The sequence below is a fragment of the Syngnathus floridae genome, chromosome 3, assembly GCF_059516105.1.
Source record: "Syngnathus floridae isolate MCC-2025c chromosome 3, RoL_Sflo_1.0, whole genome shotgun sequence".
NCBI lineage: Eukaryota > Metazoa > Chordata > Actinopteri > Syngnathiformes > Syngnathidae > Syngnathus > Syngnathus floridae.
The window spans coordinates 6191981-6211597 of record NC_142415.1 but is presented as its reverse complement, the minus strand read 5'-3'; the positions used below and the strand labels follow the sequence as shown (position 1 = coordinate 6211597).

The following is a 19617-nucleotide window of genomic DNA, read 5'->3' as shown; positions in this document are numbered from 1 at the left end:
TTCGAGAGGCATTATTCTTTTCCCTTTAAAATCACTCACCATATTTCACTGCTTACAATATGTACTTGAACCTTTGGTGAACGTTTGCGACCTTGAACGAGTCCTGGCGTGTACGCGTATTTTACTACCTTAGCCAACAGTCGCAAATGTTTGTCTCTCAGTGGGATCGGGGCTTAAAGTTCTGCATATTTATATTCATCTATGTCCTATCTTGTTGAAAGATTTTTGATAATTATTGTGCAACATTATCAACATGAACAATATATTCACAAAGATGGGGAATTGATAAGAATATAAAAATTCCATCAACGTTTTTCTTACCAAATCTCTTGGAGTGGGAGCAAAATACACACATTTGTTTTCATTGACTTTTTAAGCTCTTAATCTTCTGACAGAAGGCACAGCATGCCCAGTAGGTATTCATAATCTTTAATTTATCATTATCAGGGGAAAACATCACTCATGAGGATCTCCTGCGGTTTGGGTACCAAAATTTAGCTCCCAATCAGGAAACCAACCACTTGCTGTAAAACTACAGGGAACTTTTATGCTGTTGACCCCTGTATCGAAACCAAGTGTTTCATTAGTGTACGTTGCATATGCCTACTAAGGCCATGCGTGCATTTCTGAAAGCGTGCACTGTGCATTGGAAACACCCGTCAGATGTCCCAATATAGCTCCAATGCAATGTATAACATGGTTGATTGTCCAAGGTCAAGTGATTTAGTTATATCAAATGACAGATGTATCCGGCTGAGTCTTTCCCCAGTTGCATGAGTCAACCACATTACTGGCCCAGCAGAGAACAAATCACAGTTTAGTTGTTTGTGCCAGCACGTTAAAAAAAAAAAAAAAGCAAGTCAGTATTGCTTGTATTGCACCTTGTCTTAGCATTTAGATTGCACACACAAGGGCTAAGTGATGTTGCCAAAGTCTTGATCTCTCCAAAGTGGTCACCTGATACAAAGAAGCAGTTTGATCACATTCCCCACAAGGGAAATTTCAAACACAATAAAAGAGTTTTCAAATTAGGAGAGGGCCAGCTGGTGCCATTTAAGCAACCTTCAAATGGTTCACAGAGAAGGGATTTAATATATTGGGCCTCCTGCCGAGGCCTTTTCAATAAGGATGATCTTGTGGTGTCCAATGTCCTCAGTAACTAGTTGTCCCTGCAGCCCCCCCCCCCTCCACACACACACACACACGCACGCACGCACGCACGCACGCACACACACACACACACACACACACACACATACACACACACTAATTTGAGCCAAGAAACTTTAACAGAAGATGTCCAAAGAATGGAGCAATACGTCAACCAAATGTACTACCACAATCCATCGTGAAAGTTCTTTAACCAAAGTCTGCAGATGGAGCTTAATATAAGTGCATCATAGAAGACATTAAATAATTTGAGCTTTTATTTAGAAACCTGATTATATAAGGTCAGTGTTTTTCAACCTGTGTTGCCAAGACATGCATTTTGTGTAAGAAAACCTTCATGTTAAACCACCAAATCAAAATAAAAAGTGTTTAGTGTGAAATGTAGTCTTGTTGAGTTGAACACAAAGCTGATATATTTGTTGAGAACCATGACTTTTTTTTTGGCAAACTATACAGTTTGGTTGTACATTTTGCCATCCAAATGAAGATAAGTTAGCATTTGTCATGCCTGCCACTATATGCAACTGGCATAGACAGAAAAACAATAATTTATAATAGTAATTAAAAGTAATGCTGTGAATATACGCATTGATTTTTCATAAAAGAACATTTACTTTTGTGGAAACTGTGAGCACAAAACTGAAAATTGAATCAAACTGTAGATTTGGTGACCCTTGTTTTGTTTTACATGCGCCTCCAAGCCAAGGGAGGGCAGTATGTACGGTGGTGGTGGGGGCAGGGTATCCATGATCCACAGATTGTGACGGTGTTGGACAAAGTAGCAAAGTCTTTACAATCAATCAGTCCTTTTTCTGGTTCACTCTCTTTAGTCTATAATCTATAGACTTCCCATAAAATGCTCTTCTTTGGGTTGTCAGGGACCGAAACATTGTCTTCGGTGTTGTCTGAGCACATTGGAACAAATGGTCTCTTTTGGGTCCCAAATAATTTGCTCTGCCTGTCCTTTTCTATGTTGTCTATAACCTGCAAAAAATACATTTCAAATTTTGAAAGTTTCTTAGATTCTGGTTGTGAGGTAACTTTTATTTTACTGCACCAATGATCTATATGTGAACCTCCAGCACAAAACTGATCAAAAGTCACATCGCCATTTCTAGCTAGATGCCCAAATGTGAAAATGATCAATTTTCAGATTTGTGATTCAAACACCAGTAAAAAATAGTAAAGCTCACTTCCTTCTTGCAAGTGGAGTGAATTAGCTAGCTTAATGCGAGGTGCAGCAACATCTCCACGACAAAAGTCCAAATATCAATTAAACTCAACGAGCTGGGCCTCAGTACCTCCCTCTGCAACTAGCTACTGGACTTCCTCTGTCAGAGGCCTCAGGTGGTGCGTGTTGGCCACAAAATCTCCGCCAGCATCACGCTGAGCACGGGGGCCCCCCAGGGCTGCGTGCTCAGTCCATTGCTCTTCACCCTGCTGACGCATGATTGCACTGCGACCTACAGCGACAACCGCATAGTGAAGTTTGCTGACGACACGACTCTGGTGGGTCTCATAAAGAAGGGCGACGAGACTCGGTACAGGTCGGAAGTTGACCTTCTGACCACGTGGTGCAGGGACAACAACCTCCTGCTGAACGTCAACAAGACCAAGGAAATCGTTGTTGACTTCCGGAAGGGTCACACAAAACACCTGCCGCTGATCATCGATGGTGCTGTGGTGGAGAGGGTGAGCTGCACCAAGTTCCTGGGGGTGCACATCAGTGAGGACCTCTCCTGGTCTGCAAACACCTCGTCACTGGCAAAGAAAGCTCAGCGCCGCCTGTACTTCCTGCGGAAGCTCAGGCGTGCATGTGCTCCTCAGGCAGTCCTGTCTACATTCTACCGTGGCACCGTTGAGAGCGTCCTCACCAGTTGCATCGCTGTCTGGGGTGGTAACTGCACTGAACAGAACTTGAAGGCCCTGCAGCGCATAGTGAATACGGCTGGTAAGATTATTGGTGCTTCGCTCCCCTCCCTGAAGGACATTTACACCTCCCATCTCGCCCGCAAGGCAACCACGATTGCGAGTGATGTGAGTCACCCAGCTCACACTCTGTTTGACCTTCTTCCCTCTGGGAAGAGGTACAGGAGCCTGCGCTCCCGCACCACCAGACTCGCCAACAGCTTCTTTCTCCAGGCTGTTAGGACCCTGAACTCGCTACCCCCTTCTGCGTAGCGTGCGGCACTGTTGCGCTATTTTCTGGAATGTCTGCTGTACGCGCAATTGCTCCTTTTTTTGCTCCTCTTATTTATTTATTTATTTATTGTGTTATTTATTCATTATTTATTCAGCAGGCTGTTTTTATACTTGTTTACTTGTTTGTCTGTTGTGGGCCATGTCTTGTCACCGTGGGATAGGGGGGAACGAAATTTCGGTTTCTTTGTGTGTCTTTGGCATGTGGAGAAATTGACAATAAAGCTGACTTTGACTTTGACTTTGAAAAAAAAACTAATATAAGCATGCAATACAAGGAAAAATACGTCATGTCTGGTATCAACTGAAAGTTTGAGGTTCCGTGCAGCGCCAGATTTAGAGTGCTTTTGGACATTCACTCTGATGCCCTAACACCATCGAGCGTACGCCCCTTCCATTGATTTCTGAACATAGTCTGTGCTCTCATAAAAGGTGCTTGAAATGGTTCCTTCGGTACTGCCTGATGCACTGGTGTTGGAGTGCCAAGAGAACGTTCTGGCACACCTTTGGGATAAACCAAACAGCAGCATTCTAAGTTTCTGAATGTACAATCCCTTGTGCTGGAAACAAAACAGTCTTGTTGCTAAACAAACATTGAAAAGCCACTTCTGATTGGCCATAACTACTTTGCACACCCAGTTTGAAATTCATAAACACATGAAAAGCGAAATGGGGGAAAAAAAGGCCAAATTTTGGTTGGCCGGTCTGTATAAAAAATTTGAGACGGTCAGGGTCATGTTTGTGGAAATACAAAGGTTATGAGGGTAATTTATTTCTGGGATGCTGATATGCACTGCTAAGGATTACATAATACGAAGGGTTTTTTTTGTATCTCGTAGGTCAATTTCTTAAACTTGACCCATGTTTTGTGCTTGGAAGGTCACATACCGTTTTAACGTTTGTAGTTTGAAGGGAACTCACAATTTCAGTCAGTTCCGTCTTTTCGTGAACAATGGTGTCAATGTCCTCTTCTGGATCGGCAACCTCCACAACACTGGTCATGGGACATGCATTCATAACCTCAGGTAAATTAAGATGCCGGTGAAACATAAGGAAAAAAGAGCTGTGTCTCATAGATGCTTGCAAAGTAAAAAATACATTATGTATCCTTATATCTCATTTAGGTAGACGTGAAAAGATTAGATGACAAAAACAAGAAGACCCACTCTCAAAGATGTGTTCAGACTGTATACCACTGCAGGTAGCAGGAGGTCCCAATCATTATTTGGCTCATTGAAGTATTTCCTCAAACCACACTTTACGCTATGATTGATTTTTTCTACCTAAACAAATTCATACAGTTCAGAAATATATTCACAACTGTTTTTCGATGTTAAACCTGCAAGACCTCTTCATGTAAGAGAACAGAAAAGAACAAAAAAAGCATACCTTTCCACTTGTCCTGATGTAATTCTCTGCTGCTACGACCTCTTTGATTTTAAGCGTCTCAAAGATGCACTCATTTATCTGGGGGAAGGTTCAGCAATTGGAGCAGTTACAGGGAGGACTTGTGTAATGCAAACAAAGAACAACAACAAAGACGTCAATGTATAACGAAGCATGTCTCACCGCATTCACCATCTCCGCACATAGATTAGTAATGATTTTCCTAATGATGCCAAATGTATACATTTTGGTCACGATGGCTTCAGCAATTTGGTCTGCACTCTTACAACTCAAGGACTTGGCAGCAACCCATTTGCTGTGGAGGTTATTTCCTCTGTCTCTTTCACAAAGAGGGCCGATGACATCCATGAAAACAAGCTCCCAGGGTTGTTTAACCTGAGAAAATAGTTTTTATCAATTTTCCAATTCAATATCCAGCTTTTCTTTTATGCTCATTCATCTCGTTGCAAATAGTCAGCGTCCATTACCTTACTCAGTTCATTTGGAGGTTCCGGCTTAGGGACATTCAAGTTGCATTGCTGACAATGGCTCACCCAAGAGAATAATTAAACGTTTTTCTTTCATTATGCACCTGCACTTTGAATAAAAATACTATATTGAGCCTTGTTTCTTTTGGGATCATTGGCTTTGTCCACAATAACTATTAACTTGCACCTCAAAATGTCATACAGGACTGCTGTAAGGACAGCAAGGACAAGAATCCTGGCCTGCTTTATCACAGTTCATTGTTTGTGCCCTCACTACATCCGATTTTAAACGATTTATTATTATTATTATTATTATTAATTTAATATTTTTAAACAGGATTTTACACTAAACAGGCAAGTCAGAATTTAACATGACGTGCTTTTATTTTATTTTTATTTTAATGTATTGTATTACTTTTATTTATTATAGGATGACCAAACGTCCTCTTTTGCCCACACATGTCCACTTTTAACATCCAGCATTTGGGTATGGAGGACGAAAACCGCCAAAATAAATTTATGAATAAAAGTGAAAATAAAAAACAAATATAAAAAATAAATGTAATAAAAAATAATAATACATTATGTTTGTGTTTATATATCGTTTTTGTTTCCATCATCGCATTTATTTTCAACGATTAAATCTTTTTTAATCTTTAATGACGTGAGCTCTGAGCAACTACTACATTTCAGTCGATTTAGTCAATTAGTTAATTTCACCCCTGAAATGAAAGGTTAGTAATATAACAAACAGTATTTGGTTCAGGTTTTTGTTTCCTGAAAAAAAAAAACCTGATTAAAATTACTTACAGATAACGATACCCGAATGGCTGTCTCATACTGCCCTCCGGTGCTCAAGCCGCGCACACCAAAATGAACAGCAAATGTGCACAAGTGACCTAAATTGTTTAATTTGGGGTGTTTATTTAGTTATAAAATTACAATATGTTTTCATAACGTATACTATAGAGAACTGTTTAGTGAATTAAAATAAAACATTTTTGTTTTAGGGAGGCTGGGACAGATTCATGGCATTAAAAATTATTCATTTCATGTGGGAAAGAGGATTTGAGATGTTTTGAGTTACTAGCGTGGTCAAGGAAGGAATGAAACATATAAACTAACTCAAGGCACCACTTTTAGCAGCAGGCATGCGTGTGCATCATCCCAACAACAGGTACCAACCATGGTCCCAACTACCACTCGCTTACTCAATGAATGACATCATCATTCAAAGTTCCCCAGTAGTAACCAGCAATGACTCGCTTTCGAGTTGCTCTCATCCCACAGTGATTGATCGTGGCACTCTGCGAGGACACGTTGTTTTTCCTCCTCTTTTAACACCACAAGCCGCATGTATCTTTTATTTGGTCCCGTGTAGAATAACCTGCCATCTAGAAAGTACAAAACTAGTGAACGACAAGTAACCTTGCTAGACTACTTCACCAAAATACATTATTGCGATTGGTACCTTTAATTGTAAATTTAGACATGGCACGGCGCATTTCAGCGCGATCCCTTTTGGACACATCTGCGTGAACTTCACCGGTAGCCATGTATTGCTGTAGGTTTTTGTAATACTCAAAATCTTTCAAATTTGTTTGATCCCAGGTATGCGTGTGTGACAGTCTGCTCCACAACTGGTTGCAGATCCGGATAGTAAGGAGATTCGGTTGGTAACAATGGCCGACAAACGGTGGCCGACAGCGGAACTGACGACATCAAGTCATTCAAAACATTCACACAGCGCTTACTTTTAACATTTATTTTAGCAAAAAATATTTATTTATACTTACAGGAAAAAAATACATCCATCCATCCATCCATCCATTTTCTGAACCGCTTAGTCCCCACGGGGGTCGCGGGCGTGCTGGAGCCTATCCCAGCCGTCATCGGGCAATAGGCGGGGGACACCCTGAACTGGTTGCCAGCCAATCGCAGGGCACACAGAGACAGACAACCAATCGCACTCACACTCACACCTAAGGACAATTTGGAGTCTTCAATCGGCCTACCAAGCATGTTTTTGGAATGTGGGAGGAAACCGGAGTGCCCGGGGAAAACCCACACGGGCCCGGGGAGAACATGCAAACTCCACACAGGGAGGGCCGGAGGTGGAATCGAACCCGCACCCTCCTAACTGTGAGGCGGACGTGCTACCCAGTGCGCCGCCGAGCCGCAAAAAAAGAAAATACATATATATCTTAAATTGTGAATATTGTTTCTTACGCAAATAGTGGACTTGTCCCTTCCTCAAGTCAACCCCGACGTAATGAAAATTACTATTAAAATGTGAAGAGAATGTTAAATGTTTAAGATGGAAATTGTTCATATACTGTTTACATTCCGTATAGCCCACAAAACCCTCTTAAGAAAACGTTTTTTCTTTGTGCCCTATTAAAATATATAATCTAATTTCCCTATTTTTATTGGCAACGTGAGGCCAACAGAGAGGCAGAGTTTGCGTAAACCAGGTTAGCGATTGTTCGATTAAGGAGGTTTACGGCATCATTTCATATTGTTGACTGCATCAACGATTTTTCAAAACTGTATTAACAATTTACTCGGTATCAATGTTGCCTAATTAGGCGACGTTCACGTTTTTATTGAGTTGTGGATGTTCCCATTGTCTTGTGGACCTTAAACATAGCACGCGCGTCACATGATTCGTTCATCCGATCGCTTGTTGCTTACTAAAGCGTCAAAACGCTCAGTCATTGTATTTCCGATTTTGAGATTTTCAAACCGCTACGATGAAGAGTTTTTATCTGTTTCTTTTGTCTACGTTAGCTCTGACGAGTGACGCGATTGTTAGGTAAGAAAATCAAGTGTGTTGACATAAACATTCGAAGTAGATTAAAAAAAATCACTCATTCGAATTAGCCTTGTGGTTAGCTATGGTTCTTCGAAATGCACAGGGGACAAATTGGCATGTGTTGCACACATACTCGGTGATTTATTTATTCATTTATTTTAGATGTGGGAGGGGGCTATAAAAACTCTTTGTGAGTGGCGATGGATGAAAAGCAAGTATAGGTTAAAGAGCCCGTGTTCTTGCAGTCAAAGAGGTCTTGTTGACTTATGTGCAGGGCAGGCTGTTATGATTCAGAAGGGTCTGCTCTGTGCCCAAATAGATCGCTATAACTAAATGCATAAACAATATCACAAAAAACAATCAATACAATCCATGATAAATGAATGATAAATATTCTATTACAGTACAGTTCCTTAGCATAATACGCAATACTTGAGTAACTAACCGTGCTTTGCCACTCACATCCGGATGGGAATTTGTAAGCAAGTCGTAATCTATCACTAACCTATTCTTACATATAGTAACGTCACATTAACAGTAAATTATTGCATATAAATCACTTTTAAACTGTTAATATAAAATAGTCAAATGCGAAATAATTAGTACAGGCTTTTTTGACTGCTTATTCTCAACAATTTATAACCTCGAAATGTCATAAACTGTAAGAGCTTCCTGCATTGCATTGTCGTGTAGTAAATTATGTAGAGTTATGTTGTGGGTCAGTAGGCCATAACGTTACTTGCAAGCTTTTAAAAGTACCGTATTTGCCGGTGTATAAGTCGACTCGGTGTATAAGTCTATCCCCTAAAATTCGACGGAAATTTACGATTTTATGATATATCCTTTGTATAAGTCGAGCTCAATTGTTGCATTATATTAAACTTCAAAATTCAATCAGAAATATGCGAAATTTATTGATGTTCAAATTCCGGGAGGCCGTGCGCATGCGCAGTGGCCGGAAATAGCTCCAGCCGAGCGGATCGGCTGTTTATAAGCACCGCGGAGGAGATCGCGGAGCCTCATTTGACTTCCAGCGGTCGGCGAGCTCGCGCACGCCGCCCGGCACATCCGGGAGGCCGTGCGCACGCGCCAAGTGGCCGAAAATAGCTCCCGCCGAGCGGATCGGCACTTTATAAGCACCGCGGATGAAATCGCGGAGCCTCATTCGACTTCCAGCGGGCCGCGCACGCCGCCCGGTGCAACGCACAATGAGATGCATGAGAAACGGCCTTGGTTACCATCACATTTGAAGCGATGAATACGAAGTTAAATTTTATGACTCGGCGTATAAGTCGAGGTCGATTTTTTTCGGTCGATTTTGGATCGAAAAAGGTCGACCAATACACCGGCAAATACGGTATTTACTGTGGTGCCTGCTTTCACAGATGGGTTTATTTTTATTCACATTTTAGTTTCCATTTGTTTTGGTGCCAGACTACAAAATCAACTCTGTTGTTTTTTGTTGTTTTTTTATGTCCTATGATGCAGAATTCCCTTGAATAAATTCCGCTCCATCAGGCGTGAGTTGACCGACTCCGGGAAAAATGTAGAGGACCTGGTGGCGGCCGGCAAGCACTCCCTCAAGTACAACTTTGGCTTTCCCTCAAGTAGTGGACCCACTCCCGAGACCCTAAAGAACTACCTTGATGTAGGCATTCCACTCATAAACACTTTTCCTTTATGCAATGTTTGCTAAAACTGAAGCTGTGGAAGCACCACTAGGAAAGGTGTTCTTTGTGAGAAAAAAAATTCTAAGCTATATATAATAATTATTGTCATGCCTTTTTGGTCCCAACAGTAAAAGCTAAAATGGGTAAAGATGTTTTTCACAAAAACGGGAAGTTTTTGCACATGATCTGTCACTGAGAAGTTTATTCTGATTTCTTCACACTTCTTCCCAGTACTGTCTTTTAACTGTCCACATTCTCCATCACCTTAATCCTAATACATGTTACACTCAGCATTGTTATTAAACAAAAGAATGGTTGAGAACAGTCTCAACTGATTTAATTAATTGCCTAAACCTTTTAGCGATGACCCTTGGATCAAAGATTTAAGCCCCACGGTGACATTCTTATCAAAGACATCACAGTAGGGCTCTTTTATTTTTTGAGAACCTATGAACTAACCAATATAGGAAGTAGAAATTAAGATTTCTCACTTAGTTGACATAAAAATCACTATTTCGCAATGCCATTTTGAAATAACAGTCTTTCTATCACATGAAACAGGCATTTGTATCAAGTAAGGAGTTTCTAGGAGAACATGCCTTGGACTTTTTGAACTCTTAACAGTCATAGATGCCAAGCCTGTCAGCATCTCATACTAGTGAAGAGAATAGAACAGACTGACCTACATTTAGTGTTGGATTTGTTGGTAATCTTTCAAAGTACATTTCTAGCCAATTAGCCAGACAATGATTTCTATTTAGACCATTTCATCATACAAACACCAGAGATTTTTCTGTGGTTTTATACTCATAAGTTGTATGTTGTCATCAGGCCCAGTATTATGGTGATATTGGCCTGGGCACCCCACCTCAACCCTTCACCGTCGTCTTTGACACTGGTTCATCCAACTTGTGGGTTCCGTCCATCCACTGCTCCCTTCTTGACATCGCTTGCTGTAAGTCATTTTTGATATTATAAAATAGCAGCTCTTAGAGTCAGGCTATAAAATCACATTCATTAACTTTTTTTTTTTTATGTTTTGTAGTGCTTCACCACAAATATAACTCTGCCAAGTCCAGCACGTATGTGAAGAATGGCACCTCCTTTGCAATCCAGTACGGAAGCGGCAGTTTGTCGGGCTACCTCAGTCAGGACACGTGCACTGTAAGATTAACAGTAAATGATCCTTAAAAAGAAAAAACGGAATCATTGCGTTTGTATGGTCATTCCGTTTTCTAGATTGGAGACCTATCTGTGGAGAATCAGCTCTTTGGGGAAGCCATAAAGCAGCCCGGCGTGGCTTTTATTGCTGCCAAATTTGATGGGATCCTTGGCATGGCCTATCCGCGCATCTCTGTGGATGCTGTGGCGCCAGTCTTTGATAACATCATGAGCCAGAAAAAGGTTGAGAAGAATGTGTTCTCCTTCTACCTTAACAGGTGAGAAACATAGTGGTGGTATTTTATTGAAGACATAGAGAACATAACCCTGTTAAAATGAGTGTGTTTTCTCTCATGCAAGAAATTATAATCAAATAAGGGAAAAAATGTTGCAGATTCATGTGAAATCAAACGCTACCAAGTTTCAGTTCTAAAGTGTGTCTTTTTAACTTGTGACTCACTATGTGGGAGTGGAAGAGTTGGCCACGCACTCCAGCGTGATGGTGTCGCCCACTCACATAGGCTTACGAAAAGTACGTAACTGGGTAGGAAGCCAGCAAAATGCAGCCAATTGTTTCTAAGGGTGTATTCAGACCAGAAAAGTCCTTTAGTCCGCTTGTTTGGTCCGGACCAAAAGAGGAGTTCATTTTTTTTGTTTGGTGCGGTTCCTATTCAGACTGCATATTTTGCAAGTGAAGTATACACATCCACGCTTGTGACGATCTGTGCTCCCATTTGTAATTTTTTTTTTTTTTTTATTCACAAGCATGTATAATTTAAAAGTATTAACTAAGTTATGGATAGACAGCATTTCTGAACAAGCGCTTGTTTAATTTTTAAATTGCTTCATACTTTTTGTTGCAAAACATTGTACAATGACAACAATTAAGAAATTCAAATTATGTCCAGGTTGTGTCTTTATTGTTTTTTTTGGGGGTTTTTTTAATAATAATGATAATAAATTTTATTTATAAGGCGCCTTTCAAGGCACTCAAGGTTGCCGTATAGACATAAAGCAGCATAAAAAATGACCGGAGATAAGATTTGAGTCACTTATTTGTCCACAATGACAGATATCACATTTTGAACTGCACTAATATTGGGGATTTATGGTGAACATTTCTGACAATTGTCTACTACATTTTGTAATGTCCTTTCTCTTGACAGGACTACTCCCAAACAGGCTAATTTCAACAAGGGCTAAAAAATAGTATAGTGTGATTATAATTATTAATCTTTTGTGTGTTATGAAGAATCCAAATGAAAGCCTTTTTCTTAAGGAATGTGTGGTGAACAAAAACACATTCAAAACAAGTATTTAAAAAAAAAAAAAATATGACTTGGTAAATGGTTGTAAATTTTCTTGCACCTGGCTCAAGACTTGTCTTGAAGCTACATGGCCATCAAGTCTGTAGAGTTAACTTGTTAATTATGTGTGACATAATCCTCGTTGTAATCGTTGACCTAAATAGTACTAATAATGACTGCGAGGCCTACAAGAAGGTATTTGTTTATTTACATCTTTCTCTGCTTTAGGAACCCTGACACTCAGCCCGGTGGCGAGCTGCTGCTGGGAGGGACAGACCCTAAATACTACACTGGTGAATTCAGCTATATCAACGTCACCCGCCAAGCATACTGGCAGATCCACATGGACTCGTGAGTTCTCTCACGGCGAAAGTTGTTTTGCTTTCAGCAGATTAATGTGACTTATTGGAAGGTAGTGTAATGGTCAATAACTGTGAAGTCTAATCACTGCTGTGATCTCACTAAGCAGAGTAAATTATTTAATTACCGTATTTTCCGGACTATAAGTCGCTCCGGAGTATAAGTCGCGCCAGCGATAAAATGTCCCAAAAAGTGAAAAAACACATTTATAAGTCGCTCCGGAGTATAAGTCGCATTTCGGGGGGCAATTTTTTCGACAAAATCCCACACCAAAAACAGTCATGAACGAGCAACAACAGGCTAAACGATAGCAACAACAGGCTAAACGATAGGTATGCTAACGTGACAAACACAAAGAGCTGAGAACGGGCCTGACATAACATATAGAGTGATTAAGGACAACTATTACATGAATAACATGTTTATAAAACCATCGGTGTCACTCCAATTCATTAAATCCATCGATCGTTCGATACGATAGCAACAGGCTAAACGATAGGTATGCAAACGTGACAAACACAAATGAGGAGCTGAGAACGGGCTTGACGTAACATATAGAGTGATTTAGGGCAACTATTACATAAATAACATGTTTATAAAACCATCGGTGTCACTCCAATTCATTAAATCCATCGATCGTTTGATACTATAGCAACTGGCTGAACGATAGGTATGCTCACGTGACAAACACAAACGAAGAGCTGAGAATGGGCCTGACGTAACATATAGAGTTATTCAAGAAAACGATTACATGAATAACACGTTTATAAAATCATCGGTGTCACTCCAATTCCTTAAATCCATCGATCGTTCTTTGTCAACAATGGGTGCGCGCGGCTGAGGGCGCTTCCACTTCAAAATATTCCACAGGTTCATATAACGATAGATAAACTATATTTCAAATAACTATAATATAAGCAATAATATTATCAAACCATCCGTGCACTTTAAATCCATTAAATCCATCGATTAAATTCCTCGTCCTTTGTCAACATCGCCACGCGTTCGCCCTGACGTCAGCCTCGTCTTTATTCCACAGATCTACTATATAACTATATTGTAGCGTTAACAAAGTACAAGGATAGACGTGGGTTTGGTAAACGGCTCTTTATTAAACAAAACAAACTTCCAAGCGTGTGGCGGCGTGGACTTCCAGACACGAGAGCTCCATGGCATAGGACCGGGCGTGCGTAATGGCCATGTCCCAGCCCCATGCACCGTTTGCGGACAGCCACTCGGCCGAGCGCCGGCCCCCGACTCAGTAGAGTAGGACCGGGCGTGCGTAAAAGCCATAATAGTTTTTCAAACCTTCTATGTCACTTCAAATCCTTAATTCCTTCAAACTCTTTGTCCTCCGTGTCACTTAGAAATGATCACCGCTAATGATGCCGGTAGTCCTTACGTGGGTACGTTTGTCCTTTATGTAAACAACCGCCGCGCCGTGCCGTGCCATTGACGTCACTTGAACTAGTAATCCATTGGTACATCACAGTTCTCCAAACTTTCTTTCTGCTGCTCGATTACTGTTTTCAGCTGCATATTTTACAACTTGAAGTTTGTAACTTGCAAAATATGAGTTTCTTTTTTGTGCCATTTTTCTTAAACCCACCCAGTTGATGAGTCACGGCCAACGGTGAAATTTAGAGCGCCCTCATCCAGTTTCGTCTGAAAATATAATTTTTTTCAGATGTAGTTTTTTGTTTTGTTTATTTGGTTGTTTTATCAAAGTCAAAGTCTGCTTTATTGTCCTTTTTTTTTTTTCATATACCAAGACACACAAAGAGATTGAAATTACGTTCCCACTATCCCTCGGTGAGTCAGTACACATATGCATACAAGCAACACAAAAAAACCCAAGAAGGCACAAACAATGAATAATAAGAGTGTTGAATAAATGATAAACAAACAAATAATAATAAATAATAATAATAATAACTATAAGAGGAGCAAAAATGGAGCAAGTGTACATACAGCAGACAGTGGACTTGGATATGGTGCTTTAAAGTGTTAAAGTCAAAGTCAAAGTCAGCTTTATTGTCAATTTCTCCACATGCCAAAGACACACAAAGAAACCGAAATTTCGTTCCCCCCTATCCCACGGTGACAAGACATGGCCCACAACAGACAAACAAGTAAACAAGTATAACAACAGCGTGCTGAATAAATAATGAATAAATAACACAACAGATAAATAAATAAGAGGAGCAAAAAAAAAGAGCAAGTGAGCGTACAGCAGACATTCCAGAAAGTAGCGCAACAGTGCTGCACGCTACGCAGAAGGGGGTAGCGAGTTCAGGGTCCTAACAGCCTGGAGAAAGAAGCTGTTGGCAAGTCTGGTGGTGCGGGAGCGCAGGCTCCTGTACCTCTTCCCAGAGGGCAGAAGGTCAAACAAAGAGTGAGCCGGGTGACTCACATCTCTCGCAATCGAGGTTGCCTTGCGGGCGAGATGGGAGGTGTAAATGTCCTTCAGGGAGGGGAGCGAAGCACCAGTAATCTTACCAGCCGTATTCACTATGCGCTGCAGGGCCTTCAAGTTCTGTTCAGTGCAGTTACCACCCCAGACAGCGATGCAACTGGTGAGGACGCTCTCAACGGTGCCACGGTAGAATGTAGACAGGACTGCCTGAGGAGCACATGCACGCCTGAGCTTCCGCAGGAAGTGCAGGCGGCGCTGAGCTTTCTTTGCCAGTGACGAGGTGTTTGCGGACCAGGAGAGGTCGTCACTGATGTGCACCCCCAGGAACTTGGTGCAGCTCACCCTCTCCACCACAGCACCGTCGATGATCAGCGGCTGGTGTTTTGTGTGACCCTTCCGGAAGTCAACAACGATTTCCTTGGTCTTGTTGACGTTCAGCAGGAGGTTGTTGTCCCTGCACCACGTGGTCAGAAGGTCAACTTCCGACCTGTACCGAGTCTCTTCGCCCTTCGTGATGAGACCCACCAGAGTCGTGTCGTCAGCAAACTTCGCTATGCAGTTGTCGCTGTAGGTCGCAGTGCAGTCATGCGTCAGCAGGGTGAAGAGCAATGGACTGAGCACGCAGCCCTGGGGGGCCCCCGTGCTCAGCGTGATGCTGGCGGAGATTTTGTCGCCAACACACACCACCTGAGGCCTCTGACAGAGGAAGTCCAGTAGCCAGTTGCAGAGGGAGGTACTGAGGCCCAGCTCGTCGAGTTTGCAGATGAGTCGCTGCGGCACAATGGTGTTGAAGGCAGAGCTGAAGTCCACAAACAGCAACCTCACATATGAGTCCTTACTCTCCAGGTGGGTGAGGGCCGAGTGGAGGGCAGAGCAGATGGCATCCTCAGAGGACCGCTTGGCACGGTACGCAAAGTGGAAAGGGTCAATGGTGGGGGGGAGAACGGATTTGATGTGCTCCATGACAAGCCGCTCAAAGCACTTCATGATGATGGGCGTCAGTGCCTCGGGGCGGTAGTCATTGAAGCAGGACGGTGCAGGTTTCTTCGGCACAGGAACGATGGTGGCAGCCTTGAAACACGAGGGGACGATGGCCTGCTGCAGGGAAACGTTAAAGATGTCCGTGAAGACACCCGACAGCTCCCCAGCGCAGTCCTTCAGCGCTCGACCCGGGATGTTGTCACGGCCCGCCGCCTTACGGGTGTCAATAGCAGCAAGCGCCCTCCTCACACCGTCGGCAGAGAGGCGCAGGGGCTGCTCGTGTGGGGGGGGGGAGTGGTCTTCAGCGGGCAAGTGCTGTTCTGGGCGTCAAAGCGAGCAAAGAAGCGGTTTAGATCGTTCAGCAGACGGACGTCGCCCTCACAGCTCCTCGGCGCGGGCTTGTAGTCCGTGATGGTCTGAATGCCCTTCCAAAGGCTACGTGCGTCCTTGCTGTCCTTGAAGTGGGTGGAGACCTTGCACGAGAACGCCTTCTTCGCTTCTTTGATGCCTCGGGACAGGTCGGCCCTCGCTGTCCTCAAGCCAGCCTCATCCCCCGCTCTGAAAGCCTTGTCCCTGGCCCTCAGCAGTCTGAGGACAGCGGCTTCCAGTTCGCGCGAGTGACGACGGATTTTGAGCAATTGCTTTATTTGATGTTTTCTCTATTTTTAATGTTATGAATATGTTCAAGATAAAGATATAAAAGCATGTGAAGTGATCAACTATACTAAAAATAACATGGGAAGTGGTCAATTATACTTGTAAGTAAGTGATGTCTTTATGATCAAGTAAAAATTTGTGAAAAAAAACATATATAAGTCGCTCCTGAGTATAAGTCGCCCCCCCCCACCCAAACTATGGAAAAAAAAACGTGATTTATAGTCCGGAAATTACGGTACTCAGGTTATTTATTGGGTGGCACTGTGGCAAGTTCTCCCCGTGCTTGCATGGGCTTCATCCCCCATGTCAGTTTGCTTCATTGTAGACTTTGTTGGATGTTACTCACTAATGTGTGCATTTCAGCTTGCAAGTGGGCAGCCAGCTGAGTTTATGCAAAAGTGGCTGTGAAGCTATCGTGGACACTGGCACGTCTCTGATCACTGGCCCCGCTGCGGAGGTCAAAGCACTTCAGAAAGCCATCGGAGCCACTCCGCTCATCCAGGGAGAGGTGAGATTGAAGCTCAGGCCTCACTCGTCCTTTGAATTTTAAATGCATCCAATTTATATTCTGAGCGAGTCATTTGGGGAAATTTAATTGCCAAGTATGATTATGAAATCATGATGTATAAATGTCAGTCTATATTTTAACACAGATGAACTGGTTTGTGCATGAAAAGTGTAAAACTTTTCTATATCTGTTTCAGTACATGATCAACTGTGATAAGATCCCTTCACTACCTGTCATCACTTTCAATGTGGGTGGCCAGTCTTACAAGCTGACTGGAGACCAATATGTCCTGAAGGTGAGAACCTGTGCATGGGCTTTTGTTGTCCAGCAGGGGGCAACATAGCTATATCCTCTACTGCGCAACAACAATACAACACTGAATAAGGGTTACATCACCAAAAAACTAACAGTTATAGCCTTTGTTTCATTTGACCAAGTCATGAGGGGGCAGCTTTGTTATTCAGAGAGATTACACTTGTTTTGCTTTTCTCGTTCCTGTTACAAGCTCTCTGCCAACTTTTAGATTCTGGCGTATTCATTTTAAAATACCAAAACATAAGCACACCCTGACTGTGCCACTTTCTAAATTGCAGGAGAGCCAAGGTGGAAAGACCATTTGTCTGAGTGGCTTCATGGGTCTGGACATCCCTCCCCCAGCAGGTCCCCTGTGGATTCTGGGAGACGTCTTCATCGGCCAGTACTACACCGTGTTTGATCGAGAGAACAACAGGGTTGGCTTTGCGAAATCCAAATAAGTACAAAATAAGAATAAAATATATGCAGAGCAGTACAGTGTTAAAAAAAATAAATCACACAAAGGCATTTTTCTGGGCTACACAACTTTTGCTGCTTCGCAATCAAACTATTTAGCAATAGATTTTGTGTAGAGCTGACATGCACTCCACGGAAGAAGATTTCAGACTGGTTTTAGAGGTACTGCATGCAGCTAAAGCAGGTGTTTGAGCTGGTTTTCGTTTTCATCAGGGACTTGTTTTAAACAAATTTTAATTGAATGGAATTTTAGAGGAAGGTGAGCTTTGACTACTGACTGATGTACCTCTTTTGCAATTGGCCTTAATGCCTCAATAAACACAATTAAAATTGTCATGAGGGTACAGTTCTTTCTGTTAGTCATTTCAGAGGTTTTGCATGTAGTCAGGGCTACAAGAGGACAGTTCTCTTGTGAAAGTTATTTCAGAATTTTTGTATGTAGTCCGTGTCTTGTTGGGCTACAATTTCGCCCTACATGGGATTGTTGAAGATCTAAAAAGAAAAGAAAAAAAACATACAATTGAATAGTTTAATACCAAATGTGAACCCATTGGAGTGTTTCAAGCTTCTTAGCAGAGATGGGGACTCGGGTCACTGTGACTTGGACTCGAGTCGACTCGAGTCACTGTTTTGATGACTTGTGACTTGACAAAAAATGAATCGACTTGGAAGTTAAAGACTCGAGACTTGACTTGACTTGAGACACAATGACGTGAATGACTTCAGTGTTATTTAGTTTATGTTTTCAGTTTGAATATAAAATTAATAATACATTTAAAAAAATAATATCGATAACACAGTAGGAGCGCAGGCTGAGAATGGCGTTGTCATGATTGGATCACTACCCTGTCAATCAATCAGTCGTGCCCTCTCTACCTACCGAACGTGTTTATTGGAGAATCACGCCCCTTTATATCGGACATGCGCAAACATGTCAGCGGGAGCGGTACCGCGAGTCATCACCTTCGGCTATCGCAATTACTTTTATGATGGCAAAAGACGGACAGCACAGTGCGAGATATGCAACAAAAAAATTTTGGACAGCGAGACGACAACTTCAAACTTTGTCCGTCATTTGAAGAGCCATTCTGCCAAGTAAAATTTGTAACTCAAATGTGTCAGACACTGTCAGCAGACGTTGATTTGTTTAGATTGAGCTGTCAATAAATCATTGTATGAGGTAATTTCTTTTTTGTTTGATTCCATGGTGTATTTTACTGAATATCAGTAATTACAGTGCAAATCCAAATTATTGTCATATTTTTTAAACAGGTTAGACACATTGGACAATGATGGTTACTTAAAGTTACTGATATCTTGTCTTTTCACTACTAAGATCAGATTCTGCGGGTAAAATTGCAATAATAAGGTGACTTGACTTGGACTTGACCTATTTAACGACTTGACTTGGACTTGACTTGACCTATTTAAGGACTTGACTTGGACTTGACTTGACTTGCCCTGCCCAAGAAAAAAATGACTTGGGACTTACTTGAGACTTGAAGGTTAAGACTTGAGACTTACTTGAGACTTGCACATGTGTGACTTGGTCCCATCTCTGGTTCTTAGATTTGACTGCATTGCATGATCCAAAACAATTTGGACCGAGGTGATATTTTGTCTAATAAACACTATATTTTATTCCTAATGTGTTCACAGCAATGTTAAAATGTGCAGAAACAAACATGTACTCAGGAGAATTAGTTGACGAGGATTAGTAGAAAAGAT

General features: G+C 41.9%; 1 protein-coding gene and 1 long non-coding RNA gene across 3 annotated transcripts; one reads left to right on the top strand and one right to left on the bottom strand.

Annotated features, from left to right (window-relative positions):
• Nucleotides 1-1232: 1232 nt before the first annotated feature.
• LOC148400204 (uncharacterized) lies at nucleotides 1233-7404 on the bottom strand. Of its 2 annotated transcripts, XR_015857637.1 has the most exons (5): nucleotides 7040-7404; nucleotides 4939-5151; nucleotides 4759-4836; nucleotides 4291-4363; nucleotides 1233-2154 (listed from the first exon to the last, which is right to left on the bottom strand). It is a non-coding gene; the product is annotated as an uncharacterized LOC148400204 (long non-coding RNA). The 2 variants fall into 2 exon arrangements; XR_015857638.1 differs by lacking the exons at nucleotides 1233-2154; nucleotides 4291-4363 and adding an exon at nucleotides 4535-4652.
• Nucleotides 7405-7892: 488 nt separating this feature from the next.
• ctsd (cathepsin D) lies at nucleotides 7893-18223 on the top strand. Its single transcript, XM_088370962.1, has 9 exons — nucleotides 7893-8058; nucleotides 9547-9706; nucleotides 10560-10683; nucleotides 10774-10892; nucleotides 10968-11167; nucleotides 12425-12547; nucleotides 16974-17118; nucleotides 17315-17413; nucleotides 17712-18223. The coding sequence occupies exons 1-9, from the start codon at nucleotides 7997-7999 to the stop codon at nucleotides 17871-17873; spliced, it is 1194 nt and encodes a 397-aa protein (XP_088227088.1). The 5' UTR covers nucleotides 7893-7996; the 3' UTR covers nucleotides 17874-18223.
• The last annotated feature ends 1394 nt before the right edge of the window (nucleotides 18224-19617 follow it).

Coding starts and splice junctions, on each gene's coding strand:
- ctsd (XM_088370962.1), top strand. CDS start 7,997: ATGAAGAGTTTTTATCTGTTTCTTTTGTCTACGTTAGCTCTGACGAGT. Junction 9,707..10,559: donor CCCTAAAGAACTACCTTGAT/GTAGGCATTCCA, acceptor TGTTGTCATCAG/GCCCAGTATTATGGTGATAT. Junction 12,548..16,973: donor TGGCAGATCCACATGGACTC/GTGAGTTCTCTC, acceptor TGTGCATTTCAG/CTTGCAAGTGGGCAGCCAGC.